This window comes from Coturnix japonica, chromosome 7, assembly GCF_001577835.2.
Source record: "Coturnix japonica isolate 7356 chromosome 7, Coturnix japonica 2.1, whole genome shotgun sequence".
NCBI lineage: Eukaryota > Metazoa > Chordata > Aves > Galliformes > Phasianidae > Coturnix > Coturnix japonica.
The window spans coordinates 2,174,711-2,196,386 of record NC_029522.1 but is presented as its reverse complement, the minus strand read 5'-3'; the positions used below and the strand labels follow the sequence as shown (position 1 = coordinate 2,196,386).

The 21,676-nt window shown below is 47.2% G+C and overlaps 1 protein-coding gene across 1 annotated transcript; it reads left to right on the top strand.

Moving 5' to 3' along the window:
• The first annotated feature begins 532 nt into the window (after positions 1-532).
• FAM207A (family with sequence similarity 207 member A) lies at positions 533-12,171 on the top strand. Its single transcript, XM_015867811.2, has 4 exons — positions 533-663; positions 3,847-4,000; positions 8,980-9,048; positions 11,545-12,171. Exons 1-4 carry the CDS (start codon positions 633-635, stop codon positions 11,666-11,668), a joined length of 378 nt encoding a protein of 125 aa, XP_015723297.1. The 5' UTR covers positions 533-632; the 3' UTR covers positions 11,669-12,171.
• Positions 12,172-21,676: the final 9,505 nt, after the last annotated feature.

Sequence of the window (21,676 nt, the reverse complement as noted above, 5' to 3'; positions counted from 1 at the left end):
TTTTTCAGGCCGTTCACCGTCCTCCCACTGCCTGCCCCACGCTGTCTGGGCAGATATGGAGGACAGGCCTGCTGCTCGTGGTAGCCATGTAGGAGGCCATTCCTTCATCCCTCGTGTGCCCACAGTGTGTTACTCCTGGTTCTATTGATCTGCATATTTTCATATAGAAGCTTGCTTTTTTGCTTCCATTTCTGGAGACTGTAGGCCCTCCAAGTCTGTCCTCACTGATTTATTGCATTTATCTTGGTTTGGCAATCATGCAGTCCTGCTGCTCATGCAGCCTCAACAAGGAAATAAAGCCTAGCTGAGGTCTGTGACAACGTGTCTCACTGCGTGGATGCCTGGGGAGTGATTAGCAGTTGTGGCCAGCTTTCAGAAGGCGATGCCAGCTGCTCAGGCCTGGTTACTGTGGGAGTGCAGACAGCAGGATGGAGAGTTCTGTTGAAAAGCCTTTCTCAAAGACAACTAGCTGGCCTAAGGAAACAGGGCTGGCCTGTGCTGCCGCTTCTGCTGATCTGCCTTTATGATGAGTTCAGCAGGGAGCTGGTGTGCAGAACCAGTCCTCATCTCACTCACGTCTCTCTTTTTCTCTAGGCTTGGAAGAAAAAACACTTCTATCAAAAAAAGAAAAAATGAAGCTGAGGAAAGAAAGATGGCTGCAAAGTAAGTGCCCAAGCAGAGCTGTATGGAGGCACCTCAGAGGGTGGCTGCTGGAGTCCTCTGTACGTGGGGTGTGGGAGAAAGTGTTGGGCTGTGGCAGGACAAGGGGCTGAATGCTTCTCTAAAACCTTCAAGCCTGCTCCCCAGCAACTGTGGAAAAAGGTCCCTGGTGTTTTTTCTCCTTACAGAGGGTATTTAGCACTAAGATTGACTCTTTACCCAAACCTGTTTTTGTTATTCCTCCACATGCAGTGTGACTATTTAAAAACCTTCATTTATCCAGGAAAGACACCATAGCAGTGTAGGTCTAGCAGGTTTCTTTGTATCTTTTCAGGCTCCTGGAGGTTTATGACCAGCTGTGCAGTCACAGCATGGGCTGGGTAGCATCCTGTGGATGTAGGACAGGCTGGAGCAGAGCCCCACAAGCTAATCCCAGGCCTCTGAGAAAAGTAGTGGAGTTCTGTGGTGGGACCTTCTGCTTTTCCACGAGGGATGTCTCTGGATGCTGCTGGCTGTGTTACTGCCCCACATGCCCTGATGAGCCTACCCACCCAACTGACTTGCATTTCTAGAGGCTGTGAAATAAGAGCCAGCCAAACCCAGCCCGTGGCAGAAATGTTCCCGTTTGCTGTGGGAAGAGTGTCTGTGTTTTTGCTTCAGATAATTCAGTATAGGAAAACGTTCAGCTGTGGTATGGCAAGATACACTGCCTCCAGTTAGTTATTTGCAATGTGCCTGATGTCCTTAGTTATCTTTAAAGGTCAAGTCTAGAGGTTGGGTCTTTCTTTCTCAGTGCAGCTCTGAGTGGGATTCACTTGTGGGTGCTAGTGGGAGTCGAGTCAAGGAACCTCATCCTGCAAAGCAGTCAAAGGTGGTCTTGCATGGAGACCTTTCCAGAGGTGTATGAGAGGCTTGCTGTTGCTCCCTCGTGGAGCAGGGAACATCATCCCCAACCTGGCTAGCATCTCTGCACTGTCAGCAGAAGCAGCCTGTGCGTGTCAGCTTCTGAGATACTGCTGAGGCGTGGAGAGTGGCAGAGCAATTCTTTATGCCACCTGGAGCTGTTCTTGAGACTGTTTTTTCCCCTAGCGCCTTTCTGTCCAACAGAATTGCCGGCAGATTGTGTTGGGGGTTGGGCAGTGTGGCTTTCTGGGGCACCATATGCTCTCTGCTCCTGAACTCTCACTGCACTTTGAGCTCAAGTCCATCAACCTGTGATTGCACAAGTCACAGTGAAAGGTGTCTCTGGCTGATACTTTAACACCCTAAGTGCTAAGGGAAACTTCATTATCATCAGCTAACAACTTCCAAATTCTGCTGATATCTGCAGTCAGTGTCCCTTTTGAGTGGAAAAACATTTCTCTTGTAGTCTTTACAATTGGCCTGGAACTTGCAGATTCTGTGCTCATGAAGGTCTTTCCTTGTCTGTGTGTCTGATACTGTTGTGGGAAAACTGGAAGGGATTGGTGGAACACAGTTGAGATCTTTCTGTCTGGGTATCCTGTCTCTAACTGTGACCAGTACCAGAAGCTGTAGAGGAAGATAAGCACTCAGCAGCTTTCTGAAAATAAAAGGACTGGGACTTATGTATGTCTTAAGTAAGAAAGTGTACATACTCCTGCTCCCACAGCCCTGGTCAGATGCTTTGGAGGTAAAAGCCTAGGAGTAGGCCTCCTACACTCCTTTTAATCACTCCCTCTTGTATATGTGCCATCATAGAAACAATTTTACTCAAGATTGGGCATGCTGTTTTGGCCCTACAATGGCCTTTTTTCTCCTCTCTTGGCTCTAAAGCTACAAACCGGGTGGAAAATAAATGAAATGTGTCAGCTTTTCTTTAGCAAGGACACCAAGATGGAAAATTTTAGGTCAAACTACTTCTATCTGAGAAGATAGTTATTACCATTAAATCTGTGCTTTCCTAAATATTCCCAAGAGTTTGTTGTTTTTTCTTATTCCAGGACTGTTTTCTTGATACGAGATGCCAGAACCCTGAGAACTACAGTTCAGCCCAGTAGTGCAAATGCAAAACTTGGAGATTTCTTCAGTTCCAATAAATCATTGTAGGAGACTAGAGAAGGGAAAAAAATTATGCAATGGTTCAAACATTAGAAGTATGCACATTTCAAAATACATATATCGTATGGCTCCTCAGACACCAGAGACTTCGTAAGAAAAGAATTTGGGATGTTTGTGCAGAATCAGGTGTCTGAAAATTTTGAGCACATACTGTTTATGAAAGCACTGAAGTAGTCAGCTTCATAAAGCCAGACCATAAAAAGAAGTGATGTAGAATGGAAAGCTGTGCTCTTGGCAGGGATTGCTGTGCAGAGAAGCTTTTACAATCCAGATTCATCAAAAACACCCATGTATAGCAAACATTACAGTTTATCAGAAACTGTTGCTCTTTGACTGAAACAACTTAGTTAGGGGGTGAACAAGACAAAAATAGTAAAGCTAGCATGCAGCTAGTAAGTTTCAGTTCAACTTTCTTGAACGTGATCAGCTGAGTTACACTGAGAATCCCAGGTGGCATCTTTCATGTGCTCTGCAGTCTGGCTGCTTTCATATTTCCACCTCTGCAGATTTTATCCTGCTTCTGTGGCCTTGTGTTGGAAGCCTGCAGCCTCCCTGTCTCAGTGCTCTTGGCTGTGCAGTTGCTATCGCTGTGCTCCACCATGTCCAACCTCTCCAGTTCTGTGACACCATGATAAGCAGAGGCCTTGGGAGCTGCAGCCTCCCTTGGGTGCATGTAGATTTCCCATTGTGTCCCACCTCACACCAACTGCTTGAATGTCAAGTCAATGCTGCAGCTTTCCAAGCCCACCTGGCAGGAGAAAGGGGTGCTTGCACATGTTACTGGGCTGATCTGGTGGTAATGTCAAGGGATGTCTGGGACAGATGGGGGAATCCAGTCAGGCTTGTGTGGGCTGGTGTGGAGGAGAACGTGTTCTGCTGGGGCTTCTGATTCCATAAGGCTTAAGCAGCTGCACTTCTGCACCAGAGAGTCTCAGGGACTGCACAGCATTCTGCAGCTTTCTGTTCCCATCTCCCATTGACTTGTCCAATTCTGAGTGAAAAACTGAAATTCAGTTAATCTCCTTTGTGTACTGTATGCCTCTGCTAGGAGACCATTGTTTGAAAAACATTTCTGCTTACCCAAATGAAGTCTTGTTTCTCAATCAGAAATAGAAAGTGTGAAGCTAGCCAAGCAGAAGCAAAAAGCTGAAGCAAAGCGAAAGGCAACACCTGTTGTGGGAGACATGCAGCCACTGATGGAAGCCCTGCCTGAGCTCTCTGATCTGAAGGCAGTTATCAAGGGCAAGAAGGAATCCCAGAGGTATGTATCTCCTAGTAATGGGTTATTTCCCTTCTTCCTGCAGGTTAAAGCACCCTCCAGCTCAGCTTGTAGCTACAGGCAATACAGGCTTGGGGCCCACAGTTAGGAGAACAGGACCTCAACTTCATTTTGCTTTTTTCTATATTGCTCCTGCTGCAAGAAGCTTAGATGTGCCTTCTGAATCCACGTTTACGAGAACTGTATTGCTTAGTGGAGACTTGGCATGAGACAGACTGGAAGGGACTGGATATTCTGAGTGGTAGGACTGATACACAAGTGTCTGGAGTGTAATGCTGCTGAGCTCACCTGTGAATCTGCACTTGAGATGTGTTCTATGATGAAGGTTGTTCTCAGCATTTTCAGGAAATTGTGTTTTCTGCAATAAGAGAAATCTTGTATTTTCTAGGAGAATCTACCTGTAGTATTCAAAGGGGACTAATTCTTGTTTTGCAGGTGGCAAATATGGGGTTGATGGCTTTCCTGAATTCACCTAACTGTGGTGTGACAGAGGGAAGCAGATCTGGAGAGCTAGGATTCAGCACAGTACTGGGTGCTAGGATTGTTTGCTGTCTTCCTGCATGAGCTGCTGACCGTGATGCAGCATGGTGTTCTGTCCTTCCAGACCTTCAGGCTCCCTCCCAAAGCAGTTCAGGCCCTTAAAGCAGAGATTTACTCTCAGGTCAGACTCTCAGTTCACCCTGCTGGCTTGGAACATGATTTTGGATGAGAGTATAAGATGGATTTTCTTTTTCCTTTATTGCACTTAAAGAGAAAAGCTATTTCTGATCCTCTGACACTCACACTTCAGCCATCCTGGCCAGCCTCAGGGTGTGTTCTGATTGTCCTTGTGTTTTCTCCTTGTCAGTGCAGCACTCTGCCTGGCTGCTCAGATGCTTTTGCATCTCCCAGTGCAGAATGAAAGAGCCCTGTATGGTGAACAAATGCTCACACCTCCACTTATTCAGTAGGGGTTGGAACTGCAAACTTATTTTGATCACGTTAAGCAAGCATTTGGATTAGAGGATAGCCAAGTATAAGGCTGCCTGCAGAACACCTTTTTCTTTGGTTGACTAACAAGGCTGAAACGACTGTGGAACCTCTTGTGAGTTGTGGGGGTGCCCCAGAAAGAAATTCTGACCCAGGAGGGATGCCTGGCTACTACAGAGCATGACTGAGTTGGCAGCGTGCTGTTCTTCTGGAAAGTCACTTTTCAAACAAACATGTCTTGTATCTGAGCCTGGAAAAATACTTCCTTTCCGAACTTGGCTCTTAATTTTTTGAATAACATTTTTTTTTTAATCTGCTGTTCAGACAGTCTGTCCTCTCAGTGCAAATGAGCAGCAAAAGTACAGACAGAGTTCTGCAAAGGACTGGGAGCTGGTTGAGTGGAGTGCTGGACCAAGGCTTAACCTAAGCAGAAACAGTTGGTTTTGCCTTCTTTCTGCAATCACATGCAAACCATATGTGATATCTGACTCCAGGTTGTGTTGAGGAGTGGTTCTCCCTCCTTACTGTCTACCCTGGAGGTTAAGCCATGGATGTGTGGAGGGAATGGTTTGCAGAAAGCAAGTACAGGAGGAGACAGAACAGGTTGACCGCTTCTTTTGGGCATTGTTTTCCCTAGTAGAAATACACAGTGTCAGTGCAGCTTGCAATTGTGGACCACCTCAAAAGATAGAGTAGAACTTAAAAGGAAGATGGTGAAGATTCTGGCCCGGCTTCTGCAGGAGGGCTCACTTAGTGAGGTGAGGAATCCTCAGCCTGGATAGGAGTTGGAGACAAAGCCTGGGAATATATTAGTCTCTATTAGGTAAGTGTAATGTAGTTAGGAAATAGTTCATCTCCATTGTGAGACTATAAGGGACATCCAAAAAGCTAATAAGTTGCAGATTCGGTGCAAACAGGAAGCTTTCTGTGCTGCACTGTTCCTTGCTATAGAATATTGTGGCTCCTGGTTTAGGTGTGACCTACAAAGCTGGTGAGGAGAGAGCTCTGGGTGGGTTGCTTCATGTATATAATTTTCAATCAGCTCAAAGTCCATGAGTTGCAAATGTTTTAATGGTTGTGGCCATATGCTTTCCTTGTTCTTGCCCCTCTCTAGCCATCTGCTGCAGGCTGCTCTAAGGCAGAACACTGGCCAAAATGGTCCTTTCAACTGACTCACTACAATCCCTCCTGTTTTATAATATGACAGAGGGCATGTGATACTTGTGAAAGATGTTGGTGTTCTTACACAAATCTGCAGTGAGACATCCTTGGAGAAGTGCTGTTGGCTCTGCCTCTCTACAAACCCAGATCCTTCTGTGGGAAAATGGCAGCTTTCCTCTCCTGCTGGAAGCCTGAGCTTGTGCTGCAAGTCTCTGATATCTAGAAAGCCCAGCAGTACGGCAGAGTATAGAAGCCCTGTGTTGGCTGAGAATTGAGATTGGTCAGCAGGAGGTACAGAAGATGTGGGAGCTTAGCACAGACTGGTGTCACTCAGACGGCCAAAAGGCAGTCCCATGACTCAGGAGTCATGGCATGAGGGAGCTACAGTGCTCTTCTGCCTTGGAAGCAATCTGCTTGCTGGCTTGTGGGTTCCTGTACCACATGAGGGTGTGTGCACTGAAGTGTTCAAGATAGTCAGAGGAAGCTTTCATAGGGTTTGAATCATTACGTAAATGAAGGGTAATACAGGATGGTTTGTTAGTGTTATGAATAAAAGATTAGTTTCTCCAGGAATTTGATCTCCTGCTGGGTAAGAGAGCATTATGGAGAGGTTTTATTTGGGTTTATAATAGACGAAGGCAATGAAGTGTAACGAAGCAGGACTACCATTCACAAGCCCAGTGAGCAGGCAGCATGCTGGTGGCTTAGTGTGGGAAAGTCAGGCAGCAACCTTTCAGGCATGTCTGGCCAGTGGGGCAGAGCCATTGAGTAGCACTGAAAAGCCTTCAGTAGCATGGAACCATATAAAGCAGTGTTGTGGCTAAAAGTAAAAATGGGCCGGTGCACCCCGAAGCAGCCCCAGAGGCTGCAAGCCCCTGCTCTAGTGAGCATGGATTGCTGTCCAGCTTTCTCTGTGCTGCCACAAGCAATCCAGGCAAACCACCGTGGTGACCAGGAAATCATCCCCATGCCAAGTGGTTAATGAATGCAAAGAAAGCATGTCTGTTCTGTCACTGTCTTGCTGTACCACTGGATGCAGTGGCATGACTGGAACTGCTCAAACCCTGTGGCTGTTTGTCTGCTCTTGCTGATTGCTGTTCCTCATCTGCTGTCAGATCTGTTGTGTAATGCTAGCCATGCGAGAGTGACCTCAAAAGGGCCTTGTGAGTATGTGAGCAGTGTGCAGGCATTGATTGCCTGGTTCCTGGTCCCAGTGTGGGCTGGCTGATGTACATTTGCCTTGTTGGGGTGTGTATGGTTTGGTGGGCAGCTTTGGCTGTATCCTGGGCTGGAGGGGAATTGAGTAGCAGGAGAGCAGCCTTCAGTAGCTTGTGTTCACCTGGATTCTCCTGAGGAAAAATAAAATGGTCCAGAACGGGCAGAGGGAGAGATGAGGAGCAGGAGGTGATCAAGTGGAGAGAGATTATGAGATTGTATAGGGTGAAGGGACACGGGGCGGGTGGGAAAAAGAGAAAATGGAAAAATTGAAGAATGGAAGGATTCAGGGTCAGAGAGGAAAATAGGAAGCAGGGAGAGCAGCGCAGTCCTGCACTGGCCATGCTGGGAGCCTAGTGCATAGGCTTAGCAGAGGATCGGATTCCTGCCCTTTTGCTTACTTTTGCTGTGTTGCCCAAGGCTCTGTGTTGTGGAATCCTTTCATAGGAACAGCTGTAGGCACTGATATTGGAGCAATCAATGCCTTGTGCTGTCCTTTACTAGTATTCATCTTCAAGCAGAGCCCTCCTTCTCATCCCGAGTCTTATTCTTCTCTGAACTCAGAGGTTCTTCATGCAGAAGCTTTATCCACCAGCTGCCACCATGCCATTACTGTTCTAGTTCAGTTGTGTTTTTTCCAATAATCTTCCAATAATTTTCCTTTCTTGTGCACTTCAGGTCCCAAAAGCAGCCACTGCCGTTTCTGCACGTTGTAGATTTCTGTTGCTGCTTGGCATTAGGCGTCACGTGCTTTCAGCACCTGAGCAGGATGGGATTAGATCTCTGGTCCCCTCAGACTTTGCTCAGCAATAGGAAATGGGTGCAGAGAGTGCAGATCTGTACTTGCTGCTGTGCCTTAGCTGCACACGGGAGCTAACTTAACACTCACAAACCTTTGGTGAGGATGTGTGATCCCAAGGAGAAAGGAACCATGTTTAAAATACAAGTGCAGACTTATACACCGACAGTCCTGCAGCATGACTGGCAGCTCTCTTTCGGTGCCTGTAAATGACACACAATAATGCAGAAGTGTTGAACAAGGAACATGAGATGTGCAAGGGTGATACATGACCAGTGGGGAAGTTCAGTGGGATCTTTTCTCCAAGCAGTGGTATAGTTTTGACCTAGAAATTAGAGATAAGCAGCAAGTGATTCAAGCATGATGAATGGCTGTTCATATGTATTAATAGTGATAGGACAAGGGGGAATGGTTTTAAACTGAGACAGGGGAGGTTTAAGTTAGATACTAGAGGAAGTTTTTCACAGAGGGTGGTGACGCACTGGAACAGGTTGCCCAAGGAGGTAGTTGATGCCCCATCCCTGGAGCCATCCAAGGCCAGGCTGGATGTCGCTCTGGGCAGCCTGGTCTGATGGTTGGTGACCCTGCACACAGCAGGGGGGGTTGAAACCAGATGATCATTGTGGTCCTTTTCAACCCAGGCAATTCTGTGACTCTCAAGACAATTACCTGGAGAGTCTTGAGGACTCTCAAGACAATTTTGTACCTTCCTGGGAAGGCAGATAATGAGACACTGGACTCTTTCCATTCAACAGCAATTGCTAAATTACCTCTCCTCTGTAACACTTAACACTTATTTTGTTTCTTCTCTCCGCAGGCATGTAAAAGCTAAGGCAGAACCAGCAGACTTCTGTATGATGAAACAAGCTCAGAAACACAGGCTCTTGTAAGTTCCTGGTTATCCAGTGTTCTTGCTCAAAATCACAGAATGGTTGAGGTCGAAAGGGACCTCTGGAGATCATCTGGACCTCCTCTCTGCTCAGGCAGAGTCACCTGGAGCCACTTGCTCAGCTGGCTTTTCAGTATCTCCAAGGATGAAGATCACACAACCTCTCTGTGCACCCTTTACTTGATGCAGGATATTGCAGGTGGCCTGTTCAGAACCTGTCACGAGGTTATCCCTAGATATAAGTCTGTGACGGGGGGGCACAGGCCTGGGAAAAAAAGGAAGGAATAGGAAGGATTTGCAGCATGACCTGACCAGCCTCAGGCCACATGCTCCGGGAGAGGGGGACGAGAAGGGGGAAGGGCAGACAAGCAGGGGGAAGGGCAGAGCGAGCAGGTCATCTTAACAAAGAGAAAACACAATGGCAACGATCTGAGGAGTAACGGGAATTGACTACATGTAACCAAATCAAACAAAACGGGAGAGATGAGAGTACCCAAAGTAGGAGTCAAACCACAGCAGTGCGAGGGCAGCATGTGCTTTGCTCCATGGCGAGCTGAGACAGCCAGAGGCAGAGAGTGGCTGGGGTCCAGTCTGGAGTCCCACCCTGCTTCCTCCTCATGCTAAGTCCTCCAGGGATGCTGCCCCTGCCCCAAATGGCGGTAACACGGAACCAGGACATGAACTTTTTAACTGCCACTGATCTGCATGATGTTCTGATATAGAATAATAGAATTACCCAGGTTGGAAAAGACCTTGAAGATCATCAAGTCCAACTGCAGCCTAACCAGTACCCTAACTCTAAAAACCCTACACTAAATCATATCCCTGAGTACCACATCCAAACGGCTCTTAAACACAACCAGGGATGACGATTCAACCACCTCCCTGGGGAGCCTGTTCCAGTACCTAAGTACCCTTTCTGTGAAGAAGTTCTTCATAATATCCAACCTAAACTTGCCCTGGCGCAACTTGAGGCCATTTCCCCTCATCCTGTCACTTGTCACTAGTGAGAAGAGATATGGAATAGCGACAACAGAAAGCACAACAGAAACCTGCCAAACTCAGTCAATTCTGGGTTGATGAAATCCACTTCTGTCTCATATAACATGTAAGAGAGCACAAGAAGCTGCACTTGCTCCTTGAAGAGTTTACTTTTCCTGTCTCACTGAAAAGAATCCCAGCTTTGGCCTCCTGGGTTTATCTCTGGGGTCTTAGAACAAGCCCACACCAGACATTCCTACTTGACTTAAGCCAAGTGAGAGTGCACAGGCAGGATGGTGTGCTCTTTATCTGAGCTTTCTTATTTGGAATTGCAGCACTGAGCTGTGGCTTGGTCTCCTAAGGCACTGGCTCTAGCTGATATGCTTCTGGAAAGCCTCCAGTGGTTGTGTAGGTGAGGATCTCTTCAATGTCTGCATAGCAAGAGGTTCTACAGCCACTCTGCTGAAGTTCTTTTGGGATGTTAACTAATAAGCCTTGCATCCCTTATGGGGACAGCTGTGCATTGATATCTGCCAAACTTTTTCTTATAAACTGAAACACTAAGTACTTATGAGTAATTATTGGTGTTTCACAAAAAGTCTAGTGACTCCTTTTACCTTTGTATAATCTGTCTGATATTTTATACGACCACGAGGCATCAGGAACTTCATTTCCCCTCAGTACAACTGTTCTAGAGCTAGGCTCTGTGGCTGGGCAGTGTTTACCTTCTGTGATTGCAGCTTGTGAGGTGTCCCTGTCAGTTCTATGAAGAGCTGTAGTAGGGAGGGAACCATCTGCCTGCTACAAGCCAAAGAGTGCTCTGCTGATCTGATCTACAACAACATGGGAGGAAGGAAATGTGTGTCTGGCAGGGCTATGGAGAGCTGAGTCTGCATGAGTGCAAAGGAGAGACCATGATCAAGGTGACTTACATGAAAGCTCAGTTCTTAGTTTTTACTTTCCTTGTGCTCTGTTCTTGTTCCTCCCTGCTTGCTTGCTTTTTGAGAGATTTCCACAGCAACCAGCTGTGACCAGGTATACAGAGGTAATTCTGTCATGCCCCTACTGGTGTCTTAACTAGTGTTGCACATAGGAAGCCTGTGTGTTTGAGCAATAAAACAGAATCAGTAGATGAGCTTGCAAGTGCAGAATCTGCTTTTGTGCTCATGTTGTCTGGAGCAGTCTTCATTCTGAGCACATTTACCAAATACTCCTGGTCTCTCTTGTTTTAGTAGAGGAAAGCTCGAAAAAAATGCCAAACGATAGTTGACACTGGCAACGATTGTTTCTGTCTGTGGCATGAGATCAAGCTACTGGATTCCAAAGATCTGGCAGCAATTTGAGCATTGCCCTTGGGTAAATAAGGTCAATTTCTTGCACTGTTCCTTTCTGAGGTTTACATTGAGGATAATCCTGTCTGTACAGAATCCTGTTGCTTTATGAGCTTTTTTCCTATCTGCTCAGTCTCTTTTGCGTGAACCAATTGAATGTGGTTTTTTTTTCTCTCCTTAGAGAACAGGAAGTGGCCCAGTTTCATGAGGTCATTGCAGATCCCAGGTACAAAGCCAACCCTCTCTTGGTGGTCAGTGAGCATCTCTCCAAGCGGCTAAGGCAGGAAGAAGGCAAACCCCTCTAGGGCATCGGCTGGGACCAGGTGTGCGTGATGAAGCTGGTGCATGGGCTCCAGGCCACAAACAAGCACATTGTGAATCTGACCTCTCAGCCACTTCAGTCCTTGGAAAAAGTCCAGCATATTATTCAGCCCAACAGTCCTGTTTTCTGTCTACAGGAATAACGCAGTTCCCTCCTGACGGTGGTGGCTGCTCCTTGCCAAACAGCTCACAGAGAGCAGTGTGTTCTGTGAGATCTTTGCTCACACACCAACCTTCCTGTGAAGAGTCTTGACACCTTTTCTCATTTTGTGGCACAGTTCCTTGAATTGTGCCAGTCGATGTTTTTGTTCCCCCCCTCCAATGCTTGCTGACTACTATGAAAAGAAGTTCTGTTGTGAATGTTGCTGACCCTAAGCCCTGGAGCCCAGAAAGCTGTTGTAGATCTGTTAAGGACTGATGCTGCTGTTCAGAGCCATTGTTTTGTGTGAGTAGTTTAGCTTTGAAATAAACACACTTTTGTACAGTACTGAGTTTGTCTGGCTCTTGTTTTGATAAATACCAACTGAAAAATTAACTTATTCCCATTACTGGAAAAATAATTTAAGAGATTATTTTTTCTCCTGCATTGTGTGAACAGACAGACTGCTGTTACAGCATGCAACAAAAGGCACCTATAATGATGACAGATTGTCTAAATCACAAGCTTGCCTTCCTGCCCTGGAAGCGTGTGCTTCCAGTAGGTGATGCAGATCCCTTTTGGTCTGTTTTGTGTTTCTTGCTTGGCCTGCCCTACAGTAGTCATCCAAAAACATCCTGATGAAGACAGTAAAGCAGTGGAAATGGTTAACAGACTCAAACTCTGCTGCCATATTTAGCCACGTTTAGTTGGCACTAGAAACAGAGTGGGTTTGCCAGAGGCTGAGGCTACAATTCCTGTTTGAATTACGGGTACCTCAAGTATTGCCTAGCTGCAGCTGGGCACAGGGCTGGCCATGACCTTTGTGGTTATTGACCTGTGTGTGCTTCTCAAACACCCTCAGCCTTTGTATTCTCTCCTCCCAACTGTTTCTTGGAGTGAGATATTTGGCACAATCCACCCGTTTATCCACATCCTCCTGTTCTTGGGCAGGAAATCTGAGGTTGGCTCAGCTTTCCAAGGTGATCTACCTGCTGTGCTGTGGCTTGTAGTGGGCAGGCCCCTTTCAGCTGCATGGGGAAAGAAGATGTGAATAGCTAGGGAGGCTTGCCTCAGCCCATGGTCACATGGGTAAAGAGACAGCCTCAAAAGCATTGGACTTTAGGAATCTCAGGGAGGCCTTGATGCAATGGGGGGAATGAGGGCGAGTATGGTCTGGAACCTGCTGGGAAGTGAGCCTCTGGGCCAGTGGTAGTGGGAGTAGCTGCCAGACTTCCCTGGGCAGGAGGCGCCGCTAGGAAGGGGGCTCCTTCATGGCTTGGACCTTTGGGAGGGTTCTTAATCTTCATCCTCATCTCAAAGAAAGCCTGATCCTAATCTGGGGTTGGGACTGTGAGAACCTGTTTCAACAAGCGGTGGGGAAGGCTTCCAAACAAATGCTTTCTCAAGTGGATCCTTCTCCAAAGCCCTTCAGCTCTTTCCCCATGCCTCCTGAAGTTTGATGTTGCCTGTGTTCTCCGTTTCATTCCCACTCCGGCTTCTAACTTCTCTCCTTCTCCTCTCCCCAGGGCAAAGTGTCTCTGTTTACAACTGTCAGGCAAGAGCTGTGAGTGCTGTGCTTTGCTGGCCTCATGGCTGTGTGCCTCCTAAGCAAAGCAGCCCAGAGGAAACACAAGCCGCCTCTCCTCTGCATGTCTCTGCCTATGCCTTCCTCCAGGCCTGAGAGCATTTGGGAAATGGAGGGAGCTGGAAGAGGTTATTTGGTGGGGGGAGTCTATGGGCATGCAGACATCTCAAATGAAGGGGGCTGGAGGATATGCTCTTTGCAGGCAGCATGGATTTGTTTCTGTCAGTTGCTCTAGGAGCAACAGAGCTAAGGAAAGCTGGTCCTGCCCTCCAACTCCTCTACTCCTGGTGCCTGTGATTTGTACTGGAGAGGTCCTGAAGATCATCCCCATGTAAAACTCTCAAGCAGCACTGCCTTTTGAAACCCACAGAAAGTTTGCCAGCATTTCTTAACCCTAGAAAACCAGCCTTCCTATTTCAGATCAACTTCTGAGTAAGATCTATAACATTTAAGAAACAAGTATGAGAGCTGTAGCTGACTCCTGTCCAAGTTAGTGCCTAAAAAAGCTATAATGGGAAGTGGCAAGCATCTTTAATTATACATGTCTAGTATGCTTTTTTTTTATTCCTCTGAGCCAGCACTGTTTAACAAAGGCAGTAACGCCTACCTTTTAACCCTGGCCGTGCAGACCTTACTGCTGATGGCTGCTTGTTAGAGGAATGCCACCGTGCCACCTTTCCCCCTGCCAAGGTCTGGCAGGAGAGTCTTGGCAGGGCCACAGGCAGATGCTGGCTATGTCCAGCTCGTTGCTCTGGGGCTGGGAGAGGGATGGCTGTGCTCTTCTTTCCTCTGCCAGACAAATGTCTGCTCCTGTGTCAGTGCCATGAGGTTCGTGTTGCAGGCACTGTGGGCCCCGGGTGTCTCACTCCAGTTTATAGGAGGGAGGCAAGGCTCTTTGATACCCAGTGTGAGATTAAGAAACAACAGTTCAAATGTTGGTCTGACCAGTTTATTACAAATAATAGTCAACTGAGAAGATGGGGAAGGGAGAGTGGCAACTACCGAGAATGAGGGAGGTAGGGAGGGGAAGGCAGGCGATAGGAAAAGTAGGAAGAAAGCAAGAATTGCGTAAAGTGGGGATAGTCAGCACCTGGATGCAGCAGCGTCCCATTGTGAGACGTTCCGATGGTCCAAGGCAAAAGGGAGGAGAGCAGCAGCAGTGTGGCCAGCCTTGGGCAGCAAGCAGGTAGCAGGAAGAAGCCGCAGGGTAAGTCCAGGAGCAGGCAGCAGGATTCAGGTAGCAGGTCCAGGAGAGTCTGTCAGTGAGCAGGACGTCTGTAGTGAGGGATCTGATGGCAGACACCTTCTTGTTCTGCTTCAGCACACAAGCATCACGTGGTGAGAAATCTGATGGCAGAAAACCTAACTTCATGATTGCTGATCCCTCTTTTATCCTCCTTTCTCCTTCCCACCTTCTAGTTGGTTCTCACCTGCACTCTTTCCAGTCTCATTGTTTCTGTTAGTCCATATCAGACTTGAGCTCTGAGAACCAGACTGGACAGCATGGAAGGGAGATGGCCCTGGGATAGGGATGCTGTATGCTAACAGCCATTCCTGCCCCCAGCTGACTCCAGCTCCAAAGTGCTGGCCTGGAGCTGCTGGTGTGCTTTGTGGCTCCCAGCAGCCCAAAGGATGTGTAAGACATGGACTAAGCATGGTGTTTGTTTTGTCCTTAAGCTCACTGTTTACCCTCTATCTTGTAGCTAGCTGGATTCTGAGAAAGGAGGGATCTCTGTGCTTGAATGGAGGGTGAGAGAAGTAGGTGAAGGCAATTGATGTACAAAGTTAGATAAAGATTGTCCCTCATGTTCTTGTCGTCCTGTTACTGACAATTGAGTAGGGCATACAGTGTGCCTGGAGGGCAGGGAGCAGGAGAGAAGGCTTTTGTGACACAATGGAGTGCTTCTATTGCTTTTCTTCTGTGCTACACAGGAGTTCTGCAGCTTTCTTTTTATCTTGTGCTTTTTTAGGTAAGATATGACACATAAAGGAGTCCTGGCATCCTTGCAGGACCAGTTCATACAGCAGTTGACCTTCCCTTTGCAACACTGGTCATGTGCTGCTCTGCACTCTTATGGAACAGTGAGATAGTTGGGAGAGAAGCCATAGGCAGGTTCGTAAAATTCCATCCTGGGTCGTGTGCTGCGGCATCTCTCCCCTCTGAGACACAGAATGTGCTTTTCAGAGATCCAGTAACAGTGATTTTGTTTGGCAAACACCAATTTTGGGGCATTGTCAATTCTGCACAGTGCTTAACTGGCAGAACCATCCTTTTTAGGCCTCTCATGGGTTAGTTGGACCTCCAGTCCAGACCGTTTTCCTCCTTGCTAACTTCTCCCTGGGGCAAAAACAAATCGAAAGGGTATTAATTCTTGTCTGCCCAGACACTTTTCACAGGCAGTTCCAAGCAATTTCATGTTGAATCAATGCTTGGATGGCCTGAACTGCTGTGTTTGGGCAGATCATCAGCTGGCAGAAGTGCTGGGTCCTGGGGTAGAAGTTGCTGCAGTTCATGTACCAAGGGACTGCTTTTTTCTTTCTCTGAAAAAATAAATCCCAACAGAGTACATCCTATTTCAACCCATGCAGTTTTTGTTAGAAGAAACCCAGCAGTTCGGGTTTGGAGTGGAAAAGGGATTTTTGCTTGCAAAACCAGATCCGATCACTTGAGATCTTCAAAAAGCATCTCCAGGGCATAGGGCTGTGTGGTCTGTGTGGCTCTCCCAGGCCAGACTCAAAGCAGGGACTGTCCTTGTATCTCAATCTTCAGGCTCAGTCTGCCACTTGGCTGTATCTCTGGTACTTGCTCAGTGTTTGAATGTGTAGGTCCCCTGGGTGTTTATGAGCAGTTAAATGTGATTGTTTGAAACCGTGGGTTCACAGCCTGCTGTTTGTAGGTGACTCCTGCCCCTACCATCCTTGCAGTTGAGCAAAGGACTTAAAATATGCCAGGAAAAAGGCATCCGTGACACAGAATTGCCTATCACCTTCACATTTGGCATGTTTTCAGGATGATAAAAGCATTCACACTATTGTGGAGGAGGGGGAAGGGGGTTGTTTTGTTTTGTTTTGTTTTGTTCTAAGATAGCAGGGTGGGAAAAATTGGCTTCCAAGCTGCAAAACATCACTGTGCTGGAGGGAAGGGAGGGGGCCTGACCTGGTAGCTCAAGACTTTGTGAGTAAACAGCATATGCTTTGCAAGCTCAGGGCTGGAAAATTTTGGGGCTGCTTTTTGCAGTTCTCTTTTATGTTGCCGATTTGTTCTTACAGGCAGCTCACAGAACTGTCAGTGAAAGCAAGAGCTTGAATATCCTGCCCATCTGGTGATGTGGGTGGATATTTTCTGCTACACACAAAACACCCAATACAGTGGGAGGAAGGAGATCCTCCTCTATCCCCAGCTCATGAGAAGTGTCCTTGGTTCATAGATTGCAAAGGGATTTTTCTTTTTAATAGCAATTGTTGCAACACTCATTTTGCTCCTGGCACCAGCAATGGTGCCTCATGCTGGAGCTGGGGCTTTCATGGCCCATGTGCGTGTATGATGGAAATGAGGTGAGCTGCAGAACCTGGCTGTAACCCTTTGTCTAGACCAAGCAAGTCCTTAGTGAGCAATGGGGAACCCAATGCAATACAGGTGTAATACTGAGCTGACAGATAGTTTTGGAAGCTGGTGAGATTGGCTCCACCTCTTCCCTTCATCTACCTGTTGCACAAGAGAGGGGAGAGGTGAATTGCCTGACCATAGCTTGCTATTGAAAACAAAGTCGCATCTCCCTGCCCCGAAGCATGAATTTCACTGTGCAAAAAGCTGCAAAAATCAGCATCCTTTCTTTGTTGCTTTTCCTGCCAAGATGGCTGTCTTGCTGAGAAGTGTCACCTTGCCTTGTCCTGCATGCATCTTTCCATATTGCCCAGGGAGATGCAGAAGAAGCCAGACTCATAGGGATTCCTTCCCTGAGAGATTACATCCTTCCTGCTCCTGCTTCCTGGCTTCTTGACCTTTAACCATTCACTAATCCCAGGAGGTCTCTACCTCATCCTGCAGCAGCTCAGTTTCTTGAAAAGCTTTTTGGCATTCTTGAAGAGCTTAAGAGCATTGCCACATGCTGTTTGGGAATCCACGCAAAGCCCTGTTAATTGGATCTCTGTTATCTCTGTGCTTACTTTTTCTTGCAAGGGAAAATCATGCCCTGTGATGCTGACTCTTGCCCAACAGAATAATTATGTGAGCATCTGCTGATTCTGCTTTTCACTGCCACTTGCTTCAGCGCAAGGTATTAATGTGGTACCTGGCTTTGCACATTCATTTTGACACAGACCAGGGCAGACATTTTCTTTAAGAACAGCATTGCCTGAAGGACAGCTGAATTTCAGGCTGGAAGCAGACCTGCAGCTGGGTGGGATCTGTGTGGTGTGCATTTGGCCTGTAGCACTGCATCTATCCTGCAGACCCCAGCTCCTCTGCTTTTTTGAGGAAAAAAAATAATGAGAATTGTTGAGATGTGCTTCAGTTTCTAAGCACAAAGTTATGTAACAAGGTTAGACACGTGGTTTAAAAAACAAAACAAAACAACAAACTAAATATTTGAGGGTGAGAGGATGCACAGCCAGCAGAAAAAACGCAATGAATGCTAGTGTTTCCTAAGCCATGCAAAATAAATGGCTGTCTTCAGCTCCCATGGGGCCAGTCCCTCCTTGTTGCCGGAGGTGCAGGTGCAGCGTGTGACTTCTCAGCCTGGTCCAGAAGCCCCAGTGGGAGGGAGACCTCCAGCAACACAAACTGAGTCTGGTGTTGAGATCAACACTCCCAATTGAGCTCTGTCAAACTCAGACAGTGGGGCGAGGATTTGTGCAGTGGGTTGTTTTTGTTTTAAACAAAGTCAGTTTGCTTCCTTGTGGAGAAGTTGTTAAATAGCACAAACAAAACAAAGAGCTTTGCCAGGAGTGTCATTAAGATTTAGACCTTTGCATCCAAACACTCTGGGATTTTCCAGATGGCTGCTTTCAAGTAAGACTCATAAAAATATAATCTAAGGGTTTTCTCTGCTTTAACGATCAGTGTTTGGTGCCAGCAGCGATGTGCCTCTGCTCTGGGATGGTGTTGGTTGTTACCCCACTTGAACTTGCTGTGAGTTGCACATGAAATGCTCCAGTGGCTGTGCAGGTCTGTGTGCATCAGGTCTTGCTGGCTTGTTGCCCCTGTGCCTGTGGTGGGCCTGTGCATCAGGTCTTGCTGGCTTGTTGCCCCTGTGCCTGCTTCTGTCCCCTGGTGTCACATAAGGGTTTGCCCTGCTGCCATGGGCAGTGTGGTCCAGACCTCTCATCCTCAACTTTAATAAAGCAGGGATTTCTATTTTTAATCTAATTTAGTCTGTCTCTGCAATTCAGCAAGGCATGGCTGGGAGACAAGAAGTCAGACAAGACATCCTGGACTGCTGTCATCCCCACTGGGAAACTCAGATGTGCAGCAGTACAGAGACCTGGGGGGCTCGGTGACATCCAGGAGGCTGCAGGAGACAGCATGGGTGTGACCAGCATTAGGAAGACACTGGCACACTTGGTGATGCTAGGGATGCAGATTACTCTGTTTTGACACCATGAAATGTGGAGTATGACACGGCATTTACTTGATGTTCCTGGGACAGTTGTCTTGATCTCAGTGGCATAAGCAGAAGAAGAAAAGTAGACCAAGAAATGTCTCCAACAGGAAGCTTTGCAAAGGGTGACAAATGTCAGAGCCTGAGCAGGTGAAGCAAACGATGCCAGAACAACCTCCTGAACGATGCAGATGGAGAAAGAGAGAATGGCTCCAGCACATATACTGCTTTGTCCCACGTTCAGCTGGCCTGACGGGATGGACAGACAGATGGACGGCAAAAGGGGCCACACAGACATGCTGTTCTGAGGGACAGAAATCAGCACAAGCAAAGAGGAGATGGGGAGACTTGCTTGGGGAATGCTGCTGCTCCCAGCTGTTGACTCTGCATAGGTTCTCCCAGGGGTTCTGCTGCTCAGATCCAGCACATCCCAACAGGATCCACCTCCTGGCCTCAGCTTTTCCTATTTTGTCACTGATTTGCGATGTCCAGGAAGGCCATTGCATGCTCTCAGGCACAAAGACTGCTGGATTTGCTAATTGATAGTCTGTCCTCCTTCTTTGGGAGTTAGGCTTCATGCATTTAGCAAAAAGCCTTGTGAAATGCCCGTGCCAAACTTTACAGTGCTATAGCTGAAAGGGGAAGAACTATGCTCTGACAGTGTTGATCTGCCAAATGACTGCTCTGGGAGTTAATCTCACACAAGTGTGATGCATTTCTTTCTCTTGGATGGTGGCAAGGGGACCCAGCTCTTGCACTGACAGTGGAGCCGTGGCCCAGTTATGCAGCTGTCAGCTCGTCTCTCGAGGTGGTGTTGGTATAGTGGGACAACAAGATGTGCCTGTGCTTACAGTTATTTTGGATGTGTTTAATTGGAGTGTGTTTACAGCTGTCCTGGATATGTTTAAATCACTGCTCACCAATGCAAAGGTTAATCTAAACACCTTCCACTTCACTAAGTTAAACAACCACTGCCTGACTCATGAACTCATCCGTTGGCTGCATGGGAGCCAGGTGGCATTACTGTGGAAGAAGTGGTTAACTGCTATACAGCTGCTGATGTTGAGAATGTCCTCTGTCTAAAGCACAACAAGTGATGGCTGAAGGTGCCCAGTGCAGCGCTGGGCAGAGCACTGGGGAGCTCTTGGTATAAATTATTCCTGCAGTTCTTCATATTTGACCTTGTGTTTACAACCTTGATGTACATACCAGCAAAAATCTTTTGTCATCCTGCTGCTCTCTCCTTCTCTACATTGTTGAAGAATGTGATATCCATCTCAGATCCATGTGGGTCTCCCCTATGAAATCTGTTGCTTTCACTCTCTTTGCTGTTTTTACAATGAGCAACTGCACCTGTAAAGGCCTTTTCCCTTATCCTGCTGCAACTTGGCACCCTTAGACAAGTTGGTGGGAACAAGGTGCTGCAAATATACAGCCATGGAGCTGCCAGACTGCACTTATTCATGCTCTGCCCTTGGAAACTAATGCAACAAATTGCATAGAAAGAAGAGTTGCTGTGCACTGACATCTGCAAGGGTGTAAAAGCCATCACCCACAAAAAAAGGCGGTAGGAATACAGGTACAAGCGGACATTAGCACTCAGTGCAGAGGGCATGTGCAGAGGGAGATGTTAAAAAGTAGCCAGAGGTTTCAGCCTCTTGCAGAGCCTGTGATCAGACACAAAGGGTGGGGGAAGATTTCAAAGAGTAGTCACAGGCACAAACGCTTTTGGGAAGAGCCAGTCATTTCTGAAATGCATGGCTCTGGCAAGCTCACAGGCAACTGTTTTACATCGGCACAGCTCTACAAGGCCAGTGCTTTGCAGGGAAGGCATGCTTTTCATCCTAGCAATAAGCAGGGGACTGAGTTACAGTGGTTGGGTTGGACCAGTCCTTGAGCAGGGTAAGGACCTGGGGAGGACACCAGGCCTCACACCCCATACCTGACTCTCTACCAGTCCACAGGAGAGAAATGGAATCTTACTGCTGAAAAAAAATAAATACATTCAAAAATATTCTCCAGTAGGAGCTAGTGTTAAATTTCTTCAGTTGAAAATTAAATACAGTAAGAAAGGTGAAGGTTTCTTGGAGGTGAAGGTTCCCCCAACCAAGAGCTGCCTGCCTACAGCCTTCAGGTGATGCTGCTCCCAGGCAGGGCAGGTACGTAGGACTCTCTCTGAAGGAGGATGTACAAAAACAGGTTGTTGTTTCCAGCCCAGCTTTTCGTGTTGGCCCATTTCATCCTCCCCATAAATCTGTGCATGAGTCCTTACCCTGCCAGGAGCACATAGGGTGAGGGAACAAGCCAAGCGCAAGTAGAGCAACTGCTTGATGCTGTGTGCGTGAGGAAGCTCAATGCAATGCAGTAACACACATGCTACCACCTTAGTGCTCTACAGAAATGGGTGAGAAAGCAGAGTAAGCATTTAGTGTGAGGTCTTAATAATACTGAGGTGTTGATACAGCAGTACAAATCATTTTTATTTGAAAGATGTATGTAAGACACTCCTCTGACAGCCAGATGGTCATGCTTCTCCCTGACACAGGGCATGTAGCTTGCAGTCCTGCAGCAAGATTGCTGACAACTTTCCTTTGCTATTCATCATGTGCCCACTTGTCAGGTTGTCTGAAAGTACAAAATTGACAGGGCTCAAAAAACACAGAAAACC

Coding starts and splice junctions, on each gene's coding strand:
- FAM207A (XM_015867811.2), top strand. CDS start 633: ATGAAGCTGAGGAAAGAAAGATGGCTGCAAA. Junction 664..3,846: donor GAAAGAAAGATGGCTGCAAA/GTAAGTGCCCAA, acceptor TTTCTCAATCAG/AAATAGAAAGTGTGAAGCTA. Junction 9,049..11,544: donor GCTCAGAAACACAGGCTCTT/GTAAGTTCCTGG, acceptor TTCTCTCCTTAG/AGAACAGGAAGTGGCCCAGT.